The sequence below is a fragment of the Salmo salar genome, chromosome 13 (genome assembly GCF_965601325.2).
Source record: "Salmo salar chromosome 13, fSalSal1, whole genome shotgun sequence".
NCBI classification, from domain to species: domain Eukaryota; kingdom Metazoa; phylum Chordata; class Actinopteri; order Salmoniformes; family Salmonidae; genus Salmo; species Salmo salar.
In genome coordinates, this window is record NC_138303.1 from 14,016,031 (window position 1) to 14,034,206 (window position 18,176).

Consider the following 18,176-nt stretch of genomic DNA (forward strand, 5'->3'; position numbering starts at 1 on the left):
TCAATGGAGGGGACGGTCCTGTGCTGCCAGGGCCGGGGAGCCCGCGTGAGCACAAGCTCTACAGCAGAGACGAGACAGCCCAGCGAGTCTGGGCATGTAGGGGCCACCATGGCAGCCTTAGTTAAAGCTGCTCCAAGAGATAGGCTGGGCCTCCACTCTCCTTCCACCCACATACATGAGCAGGAGAATGTTCTGTACAGTCTGATAAAACATCCTGATTCCCATGGCTGACTGAGGAAGCAGAATACACTGATGTGTGGAAGAAAATCAATAGCCCCTACACTGACTATAGAGATCTGATGTGTTCTGTCTCTGTGATGCTGCCTACCCTGACTACAGAGATCTGATGTGTTCTGTCTCTGTGATGCTGCCTACCCTGACTACAGAGATCTGATGTGTTCTGTCTCTGTGATGCTGCCTACCCTGACTACAGAGATCTGATGTGTTCTGTCTCTGTGATGCTGCCTACCCTGACTACAGAGATCTGATGTGTTCTGTCTCTGTGATGCTGCCTACCCTGACTACAGAGATCTGATGTGTTCTGTCTCTGGGATGCTGCCTACCCTGACTACAGAGATCTGATGTGTTCTGTCTCTGTGATGCTGCCTACCCTGACTACAGAGATCTGATGTGTTCTGTCTCTGGGATGCTGCCTACCCTGACTACAGAGATCTGATGTGTTCTGTCTCTGGGATGCTGCCTACCCTGACTACAGAGATCTGATGTGTTCTGTCTCTGTGATGCTGCCTACCCTGACTACAGAGATCTGATGTGTTCTGTCTCTGTGATGCTGCCTACCCTGACTACAGAGATCTGATGTGTTCTGTCTCTGTGATGCTGCCTACCCTGACTACAGAGATCTGATGTGTTCTGTCTCTGTGATGCTGCCTACCCTGACTACAGAGATCTGATGTGTTCTGTCTCTGTGATGCTGCCTACCCTGACTACAGAGATCTGATGTGTTCTGTCTCTGTGATGCTGCCTACCCTGACTACAGAGATCTGATGTGTTCTGTCTCTGTGATGCTGCCTACCCTGACTATAGAGATCTGATGTGTTCTGTCTCTGGGATGCTGCCTACCCTGACTACAGAGATCTGATGTGTTCTGTCTCTGTGATGCTGCCTACCCTGACTACAGAGATCTGATGTGTTCTGTCTCTGGGATGCTGCCTACCCTGACTACAGAGATCTGATGTGTTCTGTCTCTGTGATGCTGCCTACCCTGTCTATAGAGATCTGATGTGTTCTGTCTCTGTGATGCTGCCTACCCTGACTACAGAGATCTGATGTGTTCTGTCTCTGTGATGCTGCCTACCCTGACTACAGAGATCTGATGTGTTCTGTCTCTGTGATGCTGCCTACCCTGACTACAGAGATCTGATGTGTTCTGTCTCTGTGATGCTGCCTACCCTGACTACAGAGATCTGATGTGTTCTGTCTCTGGGATGCTGCCTACCCTGACTACAGAGATCTGATGTGTGCTGTCTCTGTGATGCTGCCTACCCTGACTACAGAGATCTGATGTGTTCTGTCTCTGTGATGCTGCCTACCCTGACTACAGAGATCTGATGTGTTCTGTCTCTGGGATTTTGCCTACCCTGACTACAGAGTCTGATGTGTTCTGTCTCTGTGATGCTGCCTACCCTGACTATAGAGATCTGATGTGTTCTGTCTCTGTGATGCTGCCTACCCTGACTACAGAGATCTGATGTGTTCTGTCTCTGGGATGCTGCCTACCCTGACTACAGAGATCTGATGTGTTCTGTCTCTGGGATGCTGCCTACCCTGACTACAGAGATCTGATGTGTTCTGTCTCTGTGATGCAGCCTACCCTGACTACAGAGATCTGATGTGTTCTGTCTCTGGGATGCTGCCTACCCTGACTACAGAGATCTGATGTGTTCTGTCTCTGTGATGCTGCCTACCCTGACTACAGAGATCTGATGTGTTCTGTCTCTGGGATGCTGCCTACCCTGACTACAGAGATCTGATGTGTTCTGTCTCTGTGATGCTGCCTACCCTGACTACAGAGATCTGATGTGTTCTGTCTCTGTGATGCTGCCTACCCTGACTACAGAGATCTGATGTGTTCTGTCTCTGGGATGCTGCCTACCCTGACAATAGGGGCATCGACTTGGGGGTGGGGTGGTGGAGGGACAATAGGGGCATCGACTTGGGGGTGGGGTGCATGGAGGGGGGTGGTGGAGGGACAATAGGGCCATCGACTTGGGGGTGGGGTGGATGGAGGGGGGTGGTGGAGGGACAATAGGGGCATCGACTTTGGGGTGGGGTGGATGGAGGGGGGTGGTGGAGGGACAATAGGAGCATCGACTTGGTGGTGGGGTGGATGGGAGTGGTGGAGGGACAATAGGGGCATCGACTTGGTGGTGGGGTGGATGGAGGGGGGTGGTGGAGGGACAATAGGGGCATCGACTTGGTGGTGAGGTGGATGGGGGTGGTGGAGGGACAATAGGGGCATCGACTTGGTGGTGGGGTGGATGGAGGGGGTGGTGGAGGGACAATAGGGGCATCGACTTGGGGGTGGGGTGGATGGAGGGGGGTGGTGGAGGGACAATAGGGGCATCGACTTGGTGGTGGGGTGGATGGGGGTGGTGGAGGGACAATAGGGGCATCGACTTGGTGGTGGGGTGGATGGAGGGGGTGGTGGAGGGACAATAGGGCCATCGACTTGGGGGTGGGGTGGATGGAGGGGTGTGGTGGAGGGACAATAAGGGCATCGACTTGGGGGTGGGGTGGATGGAGGGGTGTGGTGGAGGGACAATAAGGGCATCGACTTGGGGGTGGGGTGGATGGAGGGGTGTGGTGGAGGGACAATAGGGGCATCGACTTGGGGGTGGGGTGGATGGAGGGGTGTGGTGGAGGGACAATAGGGGCATCGACTTGGGGGTGGGGTGGATGTGTGCACCGTCACGGCATGTACTTAATTTTCATGAATGAATCAGGGGGACACGTGCCACCCTGTTTGGGGGTGTTGGTTTGTGTGTGTTTGTTGGAGGGGTCCATGGCCTGTGACATTTATGTCAGCTCTATGTCTTGCCCTCCCAGTTGTTATGGTAATGCCCTCCCAGTTGTTATGGTAATGCCCTCCCAGTTGTTATGGTAATGCCCTCCCAGTTGTTATGGTATTGTCCTCCCAGTTGTTATGGTATTGTCCTCCCAGTTGTTATGGTAATGTCCTCCCAGTTGTTATGGTATTGTCCTCCCAGTTGTTATGGTAATGTCCCCCCAGCTGTTATGGTATTGTCCTCCCAGCTGTTATGGTAATGTCCTCCCAGCTGTTATGGTAATGTCCTCCCAGTTGTTATGGTAATGTCCCCCCAGTTGTTATGGTATTGTCCTCCCAGTTGTTATGGTAATGTCCCCCCAGTTGTTATGGTAATGTCCCCCCAGTTGTTATGGTAATGTCCTCCCAGCATAAAGATACCTTAATAGAATTTTTATTTTTTTATTTCACCTTTATTTAACCAGGTAGGCCAGTTCTCATTTACAACTGCGACCTGGCCAAGATAAAGCAAAGCAGTGTGACAAAAACAACAACACAAAGTTACACATAAACAAACATATAGTCAATAACACAAAATACATTTTTTTAAATGACTCAAGTGAAAGTCACCCAGTAAAATACTACTTGAATAAAAGTCTAAAGGTATTTGGTTTTAAATCTACTTAAGTATCAAAAGTAAATGTATAAATCATTTCAAATTCCTTATATTAAGCAAACCAGACGGCACAATTGTTTTTCAACACTAATTTACAAGCAAAGCATTTGTGTTTATTGAGTCCGCTAGATCAGAGGCAGTAGGGATGACCAGGGATTTTCTCTTGATAAGTGTGTGAATTGTAATAACCAATCAGTCTGCCATGTTCCACCACTGGTCGAAATATAAAGCTGATCATCCACTTCAGTTGTAGCCATCACACCACCGTTGAGAAAGTTTATTTAACTAAACATTAGGACTCATTCCCAATATCTCCCATGGATCAGCCTCAGTCTTTCCACGCAACCCAGAGAAACACAAATCCCAGTAGCCTAACAACAACTAGAGCTCTGTGAGTACAGGTTTTTGTTGGTCTCTGACGATCTCCTTAAATTAATATAATGCCAACAGAAAAGGCCTATCCATTTTAGACCTACTTGACAAACCTACAGCGCTTCACCAACAATGCAAGGCGATGCTATTGATTCTGAAGTTATGTACATGCTGCCACCTTGTGTCTAAATGTGGTAACCACCAAATTGCGGCACCATTGAGTTGCTGTAGTCTGAATTCAAAATAACCACCTTCCCCTCGCCGCTCCGTTTTTGCCTTCATTTGCACAAGTGTGCCAAAGCTGAGGAAGGGTTCATTTCGTGTAAAATTTGGCAATTTAAATGTCATGCTCCTTTTATTATTTAAAATTGGGAACATGAATTGCATCATTCAATTCACGAGTGTGTCCCGAAGTTGATGGGTTTATTGGTCCCATCGCCACTATCTGGTCATTATCTGGGGGTTTTGTCAGCAACACGTGACACCAATAATAATTCACCAATTATAACTAGCTGAACTTTTTCACTTTTTAGCCATTTTGTATTTCTATGAACCATTGGTCTGCAGCACACTTTTGTTGGTCCATAATAATATAACCCACTGGGGCACAGACGTCTATTCAACGTAATTTCACTGAAATAAAATGGAAACAACATTGATTGAACCAGTGTGCCCAGTGGGACTGTACTATGAGTTGTAGCACTGAAAGGCAGTGGTGTAAACTACTTAGGTAAAAATACTTTAAAGTACTACCTAAGTCGTTTTTTGGGGGTACCTGTACTTCACTTTACTATTTATATTTTTGCAACTTTTACTTTTACTCCACTATGTTCCTAAAGGAAATAAGGTACTTTTTACTCCATACATTTTCCCTGACACTCAAACTCCGTACTCCTTACATTTTGAATGCTTAACAGGGCAAGAAAATGGTTAAATTCACACATTTATCAAGAGAACATCCCTGGTCATCCCTACTGCTTCTGATCTGGTGGACTCACTAAACACACATGCTTCATTTGTAAATGATGTCTGAGTGTTGGAGTGTTCCCCATGGCTATCCGTTAAAAAAAATAAACAAGAAGATCGTGCCATGTGGTTTGCTTAATATAAGGAATGTGAAATGATTTATACTTTTGATATTTAAGTATATTTAAAACCAAATACTTTTAGACTTTTACCAACCAAATACTTGTAGTATTTTACTGGGTGACTTTCACTTTTACATTAGTTCTTTCTATTCATTTACCTTTACTCAAGTATGACAATTGGGTACTTTTTCCACCACTGCTGAAAGGCATACACCCATCTACATACTGTAGATTTATTCACGTCTACCACTGCAGTCAAATATACTTAGTCCTGTGCCGGTGACAGATTGGCAAGCAGATTGAATGTAGTTTTATACATACAAACCATGAAGATGTTAAAGAAACAGTATGAGGGTTAGTCCAAGTAAGGTGGACTCGGATGATTACGTCATGTACACACAACAACTCTGTTTATCAGAGGGAAGTTACTTTTTAACAGACTGTCCGAATCCATTGCGCTGCTCTGTGTTAATATGGATTGAAAACATACTACAAGAATCTAGCTGTTAGTACTTCTGTCATTTCTTTACTGTGTTCTGCTGAAATAGGTATAGTTGATACTAACATTAACCTAATAAAGCAACCTGGAACAATCGCCTGCAGTATATAAATATGTAGAGAGAGAGAGAGAGAGAGAAGAGAGAGAGAGAGAGAGAGAGAGAGAGAGAGAGAGAGAGAGAGAGAGAGAGAGAGAGAGAGAGAGAGAGAGAGAGAGAGAGAGAGAGAGAGAGAGAGAGAGAGAGAGAGAGAGAGAGAGAGAGAGAGAGAGAGAGAGAGAGAGAGAGAGAGAGAGAGAGAGAGAGAGAGAGAGAGAGAGAGAGAGAGAGAGAGAGAGAGAGAGAGAGAGAGAGAGAGAGAGAGAGAGAGAGAGAGAGAGAGAGAGAGAGAGAGAGAGAGAGAGAGAGAGAGAGAGAGAGAGAGAGAGAGAGAGAGAGAGAGAGATGCCTCTGAGTTAAGAGCTGCTGTCTACATTTGCTTGCTAAACAGCATACAGTACTGTTTTTCTAACACCCCACTCTTCCTCCCCAAATACCGGAGGTTCACATCTCACTCTTTTTCTTACCCTCTCTTGGTCTCTCTCTTTCAACCTTTCACACGGCCTCTCTTGGTCTCTTTCTCTCTCTCTCTAGAGATGTTTTTCCATTTCCTTTTCACTGTTAAAGCAACTCTTTTCTAAGATCCCTCGTTCTTACAATAAAACTGACCTAAAGTAACCCTTTCTGCATTCCAGAGGCTCCCCGTTTCTGTCACAGTGGAGATCTCTGTAAGATCTGTGAAGGTGGAAAGGAGAAAATTATTAAAGAGAGAGTGGAATAGAAATATTTTACAGTACAATCCTATCCCTGCTCTAGTCTGCCAGTAGTGTCGCATGCTTCCTCAGATTGTTTACTTGTACGGGTTTAGTCTCTATTAGCTCTCACACACCCCCTCCCTGCCTTTAGCCCTCCCATTCTCTCACCAAGAACCAAAGCTGAGACACAGCAACAGTCCGCCAAAGCAGGCAATCGCTGAAGAGCGGGTCAACTTTTTTGTCCATATTGTTTTTCTCAAGGTCCACTCTCTCAGGACAAATGTGAGTACCCGATGACTTCAGAACCTTTGGGGTCAGAGAGGACTAGCTATTTGGGTCAGACAGGGGCTGGGTTGGGTTGGGAGGGCTATCTAAACTTCTAACACAGACTGTGCAGACAGAGACTTCTACAAACAAACAAAAATGTTTTTAAAGGCATGAGCATTAATACTATTCCTTGTCAGGCTGTTGAGAGGAAAATGGATTGTGTTAATGGTATGCAATACTGTATTTGTATACAAATAATTGTAATCTCTCTCAATGCCTTTTGTAATTATGCATTAGGGCATTGGCCGTCTAAATAGTTAACTCAATTCTCCACAAGTTTCATTTGTAAACATTTGTGCCTTAACAAAAGACAGACGCAACTCCATATTTGGAGAACAAATCACACTGTACTCCTTGATAAAAATATGTCTGCACAAATGATTTTGCATAAATGTCTCAAAGTGTGTCTCATAAATGTGTAATGGTCCGTGTCTGTTTGTCTGTCCGTCTGTGAGTGGAGGTCCTTTAGACGTGGTGACGTGGCTGCTAATGTTGACCAACTGCCAGTTTTCAAAAATGTTCCTGGCTGGTGTGTGTGTGTGTGTGTGTGTGTGTGAGAGAAAGAGAGTGAGAAAGAGAGACACAGACAGACAGACAGAGAGTATTACTCTTGCAATACAAACAAATCACCTAAATGATCTGGTATTCCCAGCCTTTCTGAATCCTACCCTGGTTTTAGTTTAGTCTCAGCCTGGAGTGGGGGGCTAAAGTGTAATTAAGGGCGCTTTCCCTTAACCCCTGTAAGATCCAGATCCTGGAGCGTTCAGGTACCCTGATCCGCGCTATAAAGCATGTGTGAAACGTAAACGAGTCCTGGTCAATGCCTGGGCTGTGGATCCAAGATTTAGGACCAGGGTAGGAGGTAATGTGACCGGCAACACGTTCGTTATTTTCTGTTGGTCATTAAACTTTTGTTAGCCAGTTAACTTTAGGTAGACATACTATTAAATAGCAAAATTAGCTAAAAATACCAAGAAAAGTGTTGGAATAAGGGCTAAGGGGCGACGTGGACTGTATGTGAAATGGAGACCTCACTGGAGATCTGGGGAGATGAGAGTATCAAGGCGGAATTGTCGAACAAACGTATGGGAAACATTTGTATGGGAATGTATGGGAGCAAAAGGCTATTTAAGCATTGCAGACCCGTTTAGGACAAAGACAAAATAAAAAAAATAACAACGCTCACAGTAGGCTACATTTCATTGAAGGTCGGGAAGCGCGGCGGATGAGAAGACAAGTGTCAATACTTAATACATTATTGACGCTATCATTGGCTCCCAGCCAACACAGTCGGACCTGTGAATACGTCGTCAGAGACGATCCCGTGCCTGCTGCTGCAAGTCCAAGTTCAAAACAGTAGGCTATGCATAGCAATGGTACACTGTAAGTTAACGTGCGCTAGCTAGCAAAACATTATAACAACGTTAGGCCAAGTAACATTAGCCTGTGATGAGTCCACTGATGATGCGCTCCTCCATTACACTACTGTAGGTAGGCTATGATGCGCAATGATACACTGTAGAAATGGCAATGGTGCATAGCAATGATACACTGTAGAAATGGTAACGGTGCATAGCAATGATACACTGTAGAAATGGTAATGGTGCATAGCAATGATACACTGTAGAAATGGTAATGGTGCATAGCAATGATACACTGTAGAAATGGCAATGGTGCATAGCAATGATACACTGTAGAAATGGCAAGGGTGCATAGCAATGATACACTGTAGAAATGGTAATGGTGCATAGCAATGATACACTGTAGAAATGGTAATGGTGCATAGCAATGATACACTGTAGAAATGGTAATGGTGCATAGCAATGATACACTGTAAGTTTCCGCTGTGAGTAGTCCCATTGACGATGCGCAAGTCCATTGGATTACTTAAATATGTTGTTTTTCAAACACAGAAAAAAAACAAGACTAAGCCAATTCAATATTTTGTTCATTTAATTAAATATATATATATTTGCACAGCCTAGACATTCTGTGTTTGCTTGATGAAATACTGCTTCATCGTGTTAATACTGCTTCATCGTGTTCATACTGCTTCATCGTGTTCATACTGCTTCATCGTGTTCAAACTGCTTCATCGTGTTCAAACTGCTTCATCGTGTTCAAACTGCTTCATCGTGTTCATACTGCTTCATCGTGTTCATACTGCTTCATCGTGTTCAAACTGCTTCATCGTGTTCAAACTGCTTCATCGTGTTCAAACTGCTTCATCGTGTTCATACTGCTTCGTCGTGTTAATACTGCTTCGTCGTGTTAATACTGTTTTGTCGTGTTAATACTGCTTCGTCGTGTTAATACTGCTTCATCGTGTTAATACTGTTTTGTCGTGTTAATACTGTTTTGTCGTGTTAATACTGCTTCATCGTGTTAATACTGCTTCATCGTGTTAATACTGCTTCATCGTGTTCATACTGCTTCATCGTGTTAATACTGTTTTGTTGTGTTAATACTGTTTTGTGTTAATACTGCTTCATTGTGTTAATACTGCTTCATCGTGTTAATACTGCTTTATCGTGTTAATACTGCTTCATCGTGTTAATACTGTTTTGTTGTGTTAATACTGCTTCATCGTGTTCATACTGCTTCATCGTGTTAATACTGTTTTGTTGTGTTAATACTGCGTCATCGTGTTAATACTGTTTTGTTGTGTTAATACTGCTTCATCGTGTTCATACTGCTTCATCGTGTTAATACTGTTTTGTTGTGTTAATACTGCTTCGTCGTGTTAATACTGTTTTGTCGTGTTAATACTGCTTCATCGTGTTTATACTGCTTCACCGTGTTTATACTGCTTCACCGTGTTAATACTGCTTCATCGTGTTAATACTGCTTCATCGTGTTAATACTGCTTCATCGTGTTCATACTGCTTCTTCGTGTTATTACTGCTTCTTCGTGTTAATACTGCTTCTTCGTGTTAATACTGCTTCATCGTGTTCATACTGCTTCATCGTGTTCATACTGCTTCATCGTGTTCATACTGCTTCATCGTGTTCAAACTGCTTCATCGTGTTAAAACTGCTTCATCGTGTTCATACTGCTTCGTCGTGTTAATACTGCTTCGTCGTGTTAATACTGCTTCATCGTGTTAATACTGCTTCGTCGTGTTAATACTGTTTTGTCGTGTTAATACTGCTTCATCGTGTTAATACTGCTTCATCGTGTTAATACTGTTTTGTCGTGTTAATACTGTTTTGTCGTGTTAATACTGCTTCATCGTGTTAATACTGCTTCATCGTGTTAATACTGTTTTGTCGTAATAATACTGCTTCATCGTGTTCATACTGCTTCATCGTGTTCATACTGCTTCATCGTGTTAATACTGTTTTGTTGTGTTAATACTGTTTTGTGTTAATACTGCTTCATTGTGTTAATACTGCTTCATCGTGTTAATACTGCTTCATCGTGTTAATACTGTTTTGTTGTGTTAATACTGCTTCATCGTGTTCATACTGCTTCATCGTGTTAATACTGTTTTGTTGTGTTAATACTGCGTCATCGTGTTAATACTGTTTTGTTGTGTTAATACTGCTTCATCGTGTTCATACTGCTTCATCGTGTTCATACTGCTTCATCGTGTTAATACTGCTTCGTGTTAATACTGCTTCATCGTGTTAATACTGCTTCATCGTGTTCATACTGCTTCATCGTGTTCATACTGCTTCATCGTGTTCATACTGCTTCATCGTGTTAATACTGCTTCATCGTGTTCATACTGCTTCATCGTGTTCATACTGCTTCATCGTGTTAATACTTTTTTGTTGTCTTAATACTGCTTCTTCGTGTTAATACTGCTTCTTCGTGTTAATACTGCTTCTTCGTGTTCATACTGCTTCTTCGTGTTCATACTGCTTCTTCGTGTTCATACTGCTTCATCGTGTTCATACTGCTTCGTGTTAATACTGCTTCATCGTGTTAATACTGCTTCATCGTGTTAATACTGCTTCATCGTGTTAATACTGCTTCATCGTGTTAATACTGCTTCGTGTTAATACTGCTTCGTGTTAATACTGCTTCATCGTGTTAATACTGCTTCATCGTGTTAATACTGCTTCATCGTGTTAATACTGCTTCATCGTGTTAATACTGTTTTGTCGTGTTAATACTGCTTCTTCGTGTTAATACTGCTTCTTCGTGTTCATACTGCTTCATCGTGTTAATACTGCTTCATCGTGTTAATACTGTTTTGTCGTGTTAATACTGCTTCATCGTGGCAATACTGCTTCATCGTGTTAATACTGCTTCGTCGTGTTAATACTGCTTCATCGTGTTAATACTGTTTTGTCGTGTTAATACTGCTTCATCGTGTTAATACTGCTTCATCGTGTTAATACTGCTTCTTCGTGTTAATACTGCTTCTTCGTGTTCATACTGTTTTGTCGTGTTAATACTGCTTCATCGTGTTAATACTGTTTTGTCGTGTTAATACTGCTTCGTCGTGTTAATACTGTTTCGTCGTGTTAATACTGCTTCATCGTGTTAATACTGCTTCGTCGTGTTAATACTGCTTCACCGTGTTAATACTGCTTCGTCGTGTTAATACTGTTTTGTTGTGTTAATACTGCGTCATCGTGTTAATACTGTTTCGTCGCGTTAATACTGCTTCATCGTGTTAATACTGCTTCACCGTGTTAATACTGCTTCGTCGTGTTAATACTGCTTCGTCGTGTTAATACTGCTTCGTCGTGTTAATACTGCTTCATTGTGTTAATACTGTTTTGTCGTGTTAATACTGTTTCGTCGTGTTCATAATGCTTCGTCGTGTTAATACTGCTTCATTGTGTTAATACTGTTTCATCGTGTTAATACTGTTTTGTCGTGTTCATACTGCTTCGTCGTGTTAATACTGCTTCATTGTGTTAATACTGTTTCGTCGTGTTAATACTGCTTCATGGTTCTATTGGACAGTTTTGCTTGTCATAACAGTAAACTACAGTAAGTGACGATCTGTTAGATGCTCTTCATGTTCTATTTTAAAACCTGGCAAAGTATGAGACACGTTTATCTTCAACATCACTGCCACATACGTCACGGCTCAGACACGACACGTATGTGGCAGGGACTCCAGACAATTACAGATTACAAAGGGGAAAACCAGCCACGTCACGGACATCGACATCTTGCTCCCAGACAAGCTAAACACCTTCTTCGTCCCACTTTGAGGATAACACAGTGCCACCGACGCGGGCCACTCCAGAGGACTGTGGGCTCTCCTTCTCTGTGGCATACATGAGAAGGACATTTAAGCGTGTTAACCCTCGCAAGGCTGCCGGCCCAGACGGCATCCCTAACCGCATCCTCAGATCATGCGCAGATCAACTGGCTGGAGTGTTTACGGACATATCCAATCTCTCCCTATCCCAGTCTGCTGTCCCCACTTGCTTCAAGATGTCCACGATTGTTCCTGTACCCAAGAAAGCAAAGGTAACGGAACTAAATGACTATCGCCCCATAGCACTCACTTCTGTCATCATGAAATGCTTTGAGAGGCTAGTTAAGGATTATATCACCTCTACCTTACCTGACACCCTAGACCCACTCCAATTTGCATACCGCCCCAATAGATCCACAGACAAGAGGAATACCTACAGTTGAAGTCGGACATTTACATACACCATGGCCAAATACATTTAAACTCCGTTTTTCACAATTCCTGACATTTAATCCTAGTAAATATTCCCTGTTTTAGATCAGTTAGGATGACTATTTTAAGAATGTGAAATGTCAGAATAATATTTAGAATATTGAATATTGGCCCATTCCTCCTGACAGAGCTGGTGTAACTGAGTCAGGTTTGTAGGCCTCCATGCTCGCACACACTTTTTACGGTCTGCCCACAAATTTTCTATGGGATTGAGGTCAGAGCTTTGTGATGGCCACTTCACTACCTTGACTTTGTTGTCCTTAAGCCATTTTGCCACAACTTTGGAAGTATGCTTGGGGTCATTGTCCATTTGGAAGACCCATTTGCGACTAAGCTTTAACTTCCTGACTGATGTCTTGAGATCTTGCTTCAATATATCCACATCTTTTTCCTCCCTCACGATGCCATCTATTTTGTGAAGTGCACCAGTCCCTCTTGCAGCAAAGCACCCCCACAACATGGTGCTGCCACCCCCGTGCTTCACGGTTGGGATGGTGTTCTTCGGCTTGCAAGCCTCCCCCTTTTTCCTCCAAACATAACGATGGTCATTATGGCCAAACAGTTCTATTTTTGTTTCATCAGACCAGAGGACATTTCTCCAAAAAGCACAATCTTTGTCCCCATGTGCAGTTGCAAACCATAGTCTGGCTTTTTTATGGCGGTTTTGGAGCAGTGCCCTCTTCCTGGCTGAGCGGCCTTTCAGGTTATGTCGATATAGGACTCGTTTTACTGTGGATATAGATAATTGTGTGCCCGTTTCCTCCAGCACCTTCACAAGGTACTTTGCTGTTGTTCTGGGATTGATTTGCACTTTTCGCGCCAAAGTACGTTCATCTCTAGGAGATAGAACGCGTCTCCTTCCTGAGCGGTATGACGGCTGCGTGGTCCCATGCTGTTTATACTTGCATACTATTGTTTGTACAGATGAACCTGGTACCTTCAGGCGTTTGGAAATTGCTCCCAAGGATGAACCAGACTTGTGGAGGTCTGCAATTGTTTTCTAAGGTCTTGGCTGATTTCTTTTGATTTTCCCATGATGTCAAGCAAAGAGGCAGTGAGTTTGAAGGTAGGTCTTGAAATACATCCACCGGTACACCTTCAATTGACTCAAATGATGTCAATTAGCTTATCAGAAGCTTCTAAAGCCATGACATTATTTTCTGGAATTTTCCAAACGGTTTTGAAGGCACAGTCAACTTACATAGCCGGTATATACTGCTGTAATGTGGTTCGGAAACAAATTGTCAGCCAACGTAACGTGTAACGTAACTTATTTTGAAAAGTCATTACTTTATTACATTGCTCAACAGCTTCTTAACATTTGTCATAATTAGTTAAAGCAACGAATTTGTATCCACTCTCTTCAGACTTCGGCTGCATATTTCCCGCCATTTTCTTCACATTTGAAAACTTTGTGAAGCCACGGCCATTTTTCTGAAGAATTGCATTATGGGTCCTAAAAGCACAGAAATAGTGTCCATTGCTAGTATACTTTGTATTTTCGTGAATTTAGTACGACATCCGGGAACTTTTGGTATGCTGACTATATCCATACTATGACTAATAATGTCACATTTACGGTTAGTGCAGTTAGTATGAGTATTCGAACACAGCTCTTGTGTGCCTATGCTACTATATCATAGCCTCTCTTTCACAAAGTTACATGTTTGTTTTCTTTTTTGTAAACCCACATAAAAAATACTACAGTTTACAATAGAATATTACAGCACTTACTATAGAATTCTGCAGTAAACTGTAGTATACTGTAGAATACTATATTACACACTGTAGTATCCCTCGATCATGTGTAGTACTTACTATATAATGTTGCAATATACTGTAGAATACAATAGTAAATACTACATTATACTACATACCACAAACCACCACAGTAAATACTACAGTAATGTTCACAGAAACACTACAGTCCGCAAAAACACTACAGTAAATTACTATGGTATATACTACAGTACACAATCTTCATATACCCCGCCCATTCCCCTCCCCTTTATCATAATTTGTGTCACCCATAAGTGAGAGACCTACTGTACATGCCAAGTATAGACATATATTGTGTTCCCTATAGGCTACATTCAGACATCAGTCTTACCTACGTACCTACCTACAGGTTATGGAAAATGTGCTCTTTGAGTATTTTGTCCAGTAGGGTTCCTCAAGGACAAGCCCCCACTGCTATGTCAAAAACAATAAAACAAAAATGCAACAGTAATGTCCGCAAAAACACTAGAGTAAATAATACTGTATATTACAGTCCACAAAAAACACTACACTAATTACTATAGTGTATATACTACAGTTTTTTTCTTACTAGAGTATTTAGACTGTAGTAAACTGTAAATACTACAGTATAGTACATGTCTGTAAAACTACAGTAAATACAACAGTATTCACTTTAGTGTTTTTGCGGACTACTGTAGGATTTTTTCATGTGGGAATGTACCTCTTCAGAGTCATTGTATATTTTGTTTCATCCCTTGCTGCTGCTCTAATGGACTTCTTACCCCCCAAAAAACAACTTAAGTGGTACTTTAAAGTATTTTTACTGAAGTACATTACACCACTGCTAGAAACAAGGGGTAGCTTAACTAACCCTTTGGCTCAACTTACCCCACTCTCCCATAGCGTAGTTACTTAGCCTAACTTGCTTTGCTTTGAAGTCCCTAAAAGAAGCTAGGCTTTTTCATCAACCTTTGTTTTTACGGCATTGCGCAGAGGATAAGTTTTGGCTTATTGTTAAAATACCTGGTCACTTTAAAATGAAAGAGGAAGCCTCCCCAGTGAGCAAAATTACATTGAAATAACCGCTAAAAGACGTATACTCTGAAAATACATTATTTTTTGTTAATTGTTTCTATGGACAAACTTCAACCACTCATACATTAACTTTGATCTACTAGTCAATAAAGAAAGCATTATATTATATGTATTATTGCTCTTACCTGTCACATGCACTTATGTTAGCTTTTTCAAAAGTTTTACAACTGATAATGATCATGTTAAAATGTATTGGACGAACAGACAAAAAACAACAGCGCACTTCTCAGGAATGTTACGGAAACATTTTTGTTGTTGTTGTGCTATTAGTGTAATTAATAGGTGGTTTTTTACATTTTAGTCATTTAGCAGACGCTCTTATTCTCATGTGAATGCATACATTTTTACTCCATACTGGTCCCTCGTGGGAATCGAACCCACAACCCTGGCGTTGCAAACACCATGCTCTACCAACTGAACCACCATGCTTTACCTTTAATTGAATGCACTGACTGTAAGTTGCTCTGGATAAGAGTGTCTGCTAAAAACCCAAAATGTAAATGTAAAAAAAATGAACACTTGCAAAGCACACTGGGTATTATTCTAAACAAGACACACATCATGCTCCCCTGCTCAGATGTTGCTGACACATGCCAGATCTTAAAACATCTGAACCAATATAGACGTCTATGTTTCACAAGTTTGGACTACAGTAGAGTACAGTAGAGCAGAAGTTCCCAAACTTTTTTACTCAGGCCCCACCCTAGGTTCCCAATTTGGGAACCAATGCAGTAGAGCACAGAGGGCATTACAGTACAGTAAAGTACACGGTTTAGTTCAGTACATTAGAGTACAGTAAGGTACAGTACAATAGAGTACATAATACTGTACTTTACTATGTTCTGTACTGTATTGTACTCTACTGTACTGAACTATACTCTACTTTACTGTACAAATCTGAACCAATTATAGACGTCGATGTTTAGTTCAAATGTTTTGTCCGGTCTGGACCGGATGTCTGTGGACGTTAAAATCAAGGCCGGTCTGGACCAAAAAATGACGTCTGTGGATGTTTAAATCAAGGCCAGGGCAGATGGACCAAATTTCGACGTCTTTTCAACGTCCATGGACAACAGCGTCGGACGGTGCTCATTGGGTCCGGATGGAATGATCAGTTATGTAGAGACATTTTGTTGAGGTAAAAATCTTGTTCTGTCTCTATTCCTCACCTGTCAGATGCTTCACCTGACAGTAGGACGAGTGGGGTTCTTGCTTTCCAGGCGCGCAGTGGTGGGACTGACCAACAGTGGTGCGAGGATGTCAAGCCATAGCCACCACGGTATTCTTTGACATTGCACTGCATGCATAATTGTCTGTTGGAAAAAACATTTATTTTCAGTATAAATGTATCAACAAAAAATAATAATCACAGTACACATATCCTAGTTTGTTGTGTAAAACCTCATTTTATTCGAGCAAGTTGAATTTGAAATGGCATGGCCTACTGTGCCATTGCATGTTTTATCAGCAGATGGCGCTGTTGGCTTTAAGTGGTGAATGGTTTTACAAGCGCAAGGACCTGAGGTCTTACCACCCAGTGTAATGTCTACTTCTCTAACGTCTATAAACCTCTAAACCAACCATACCACTCCCTTTACCTCAGCCCCCCCCCCCCCCCCTCACATAATCAATCATGTGCCCTATCTCTCCTGTACTGTAGAGGTATCTGACCAGGTGGACATGTCCCAGCCAATGTACTGGGATCGTCTGGACACCCCTCTGCCAGACAGAGCATGGATTGATGTCCTTGATTCTAAGGATAAGAGCCTGAAACAGAAGGAGAAGGGGCCATGGACTGCACTGTCCAAGGAGGAAAAAATTGCCTGTAATACCCTCTCAATTCAATTAAAATAAAACATTTTTTTTTTTAAATTCAATGAAAATAGCTTTATTGGCATGGGAAACATACTGAATGTTTACATTGCCAAAGCAAGTGAAAATGTACTGTCTCATTCCTTCTCATTTTACAGCCTTTCATCCTGCTACCCTTAATATTTCTTCTTCTCTGTCCCAGTGTACAGGTTGAAGTTCAACCACACTTACCCTGAGATGAAGAAGCCATCCCATGAGTGGAAGACTGTGATTGGTGGGATGTTCATCTTCTTTGGCATCACTGGTCTGGTGGTGTTTTGGCAGGGCCACTATGGTAAGAATTCTCATGGTTGATTGCTAAACTTGATAGACTTCCTCGAGCCTGTATCACACATGTTCCATCCTCAAAGCTGCTGTTCTCTTTCTCCTATGTGTCCCACAGTGTACCCACCTCAACCTCACACTTTTGGTGAGGAGTGGCAGGCTAAGCAGGTTCAGAGGATGCTGGACATGCGGGTCAACCCAATTGAGGGCTTTTCTGCCAAGTGGGACTACAAGAACAAACAATGGAAGTAAATTAAGTAAGGGAAAAGACGGGATACTGTACTGAAATGAGGAGCGGTTGGACTTGACAATACCTTGAGCCTCTGTTTAGCCAACAGCCTCTTCTTCCACCATAGTGGCAAGCTACCCATCTGAATCCATCCCCATACTGTTTAAGTAAAAAATTACAAAAACGGTTTGCTTTCTTCTCTCTATCTATTTGAGAAAATATGTCTAACAATATGGGCTGCTTGTCCTAATTTCTGCTTTAGCATTCCAGTGGTATTGTGTCTGGTTTGGCCCTAAAGGAAGTGAGTATTGCGGGTTATACAATTGCCTTGGTGGTCCCTGTGGTTCAGATACACTCAACACTAACAAAAAACGCAGCCTAGTATACTTTTGTTTTATCCCATAACTGTTAAACTCTTTAAAGACATGCTCCGGTACTTTGTCTTTAAAGACATGCACTGATACTTTATCTTTAAAGACATGCACCGGTACTTTGGCTTGAAAAGACATGCACCGATACGTTAGCTTTAAAGACATCCACCGGTACTTTATCTTCAAA

The 18,176-nt window shown here is 42.4% G+C and overlaps 1 protein-coding gene across 2 annotated transcripts; it reads left to right on the top strand.

The window, feature by feature from the left end:
- The first annotated feature begins 6,561 nt into the window (after positions 1–6,561).
- Positions 6,562–17,804, top strand: LOC106566437 (cytochrome c oxidase subunit 4 isoform 2, mitochondrial). 2 transcript variants are annotated; one of them, XM_014134468.3, is made up of 5 exons: positions 6,562–6,713; positions 16,430–16,532; positions 16,914–17,078; positions 17,268–17,399; positions 17,508–17,804. In XM_014134468.3, exons 2-5 carry the CDS (start codon positions 16,430–16,432, stop codon positions 17,639–17,641), a joined length of 534 nt encoding a protein of 177 aa, XP_013989943.1. In that variant the 5' UTR covers positions 6,562–6,713; the 3' UTR covers positions 17,642–17,804. The 2 variants fall into 2 exon arrangements, with proteins under 2 accessions (XP_013989943.1, XP_082815966.1); XM_082959840.1 differs by lacking the exon at positions 6,562–6,713 and adding an exon at positions 11,989–12,198.
- Positions 17,805–18,176: the final 372 nt, after the last annotated feature.

Coding starts and splice junctions, on each gene's coding strand:
- LOC106566437 (XM_082959840.1), top strand. CDS start 12,004: ATGAGAAGGACATTTAAGCGTGTTAACCCTCGCAAGGCTGCCGGCCCA. Junction 12,199..16,429: donor CTGTACCCAAGAAAGCAAAG/GTAACGGAACTA, acceptor CTCACCTGTCAG/ATGCTTCACCTGACAGTAGG. Junction 16,533..16,913: donor GTCAAGCCATAGCCACCACG/GTATTCTTTGAC, acceptor CCTGTACTGTAG/AGGTATCTGACCAGGTGGAC.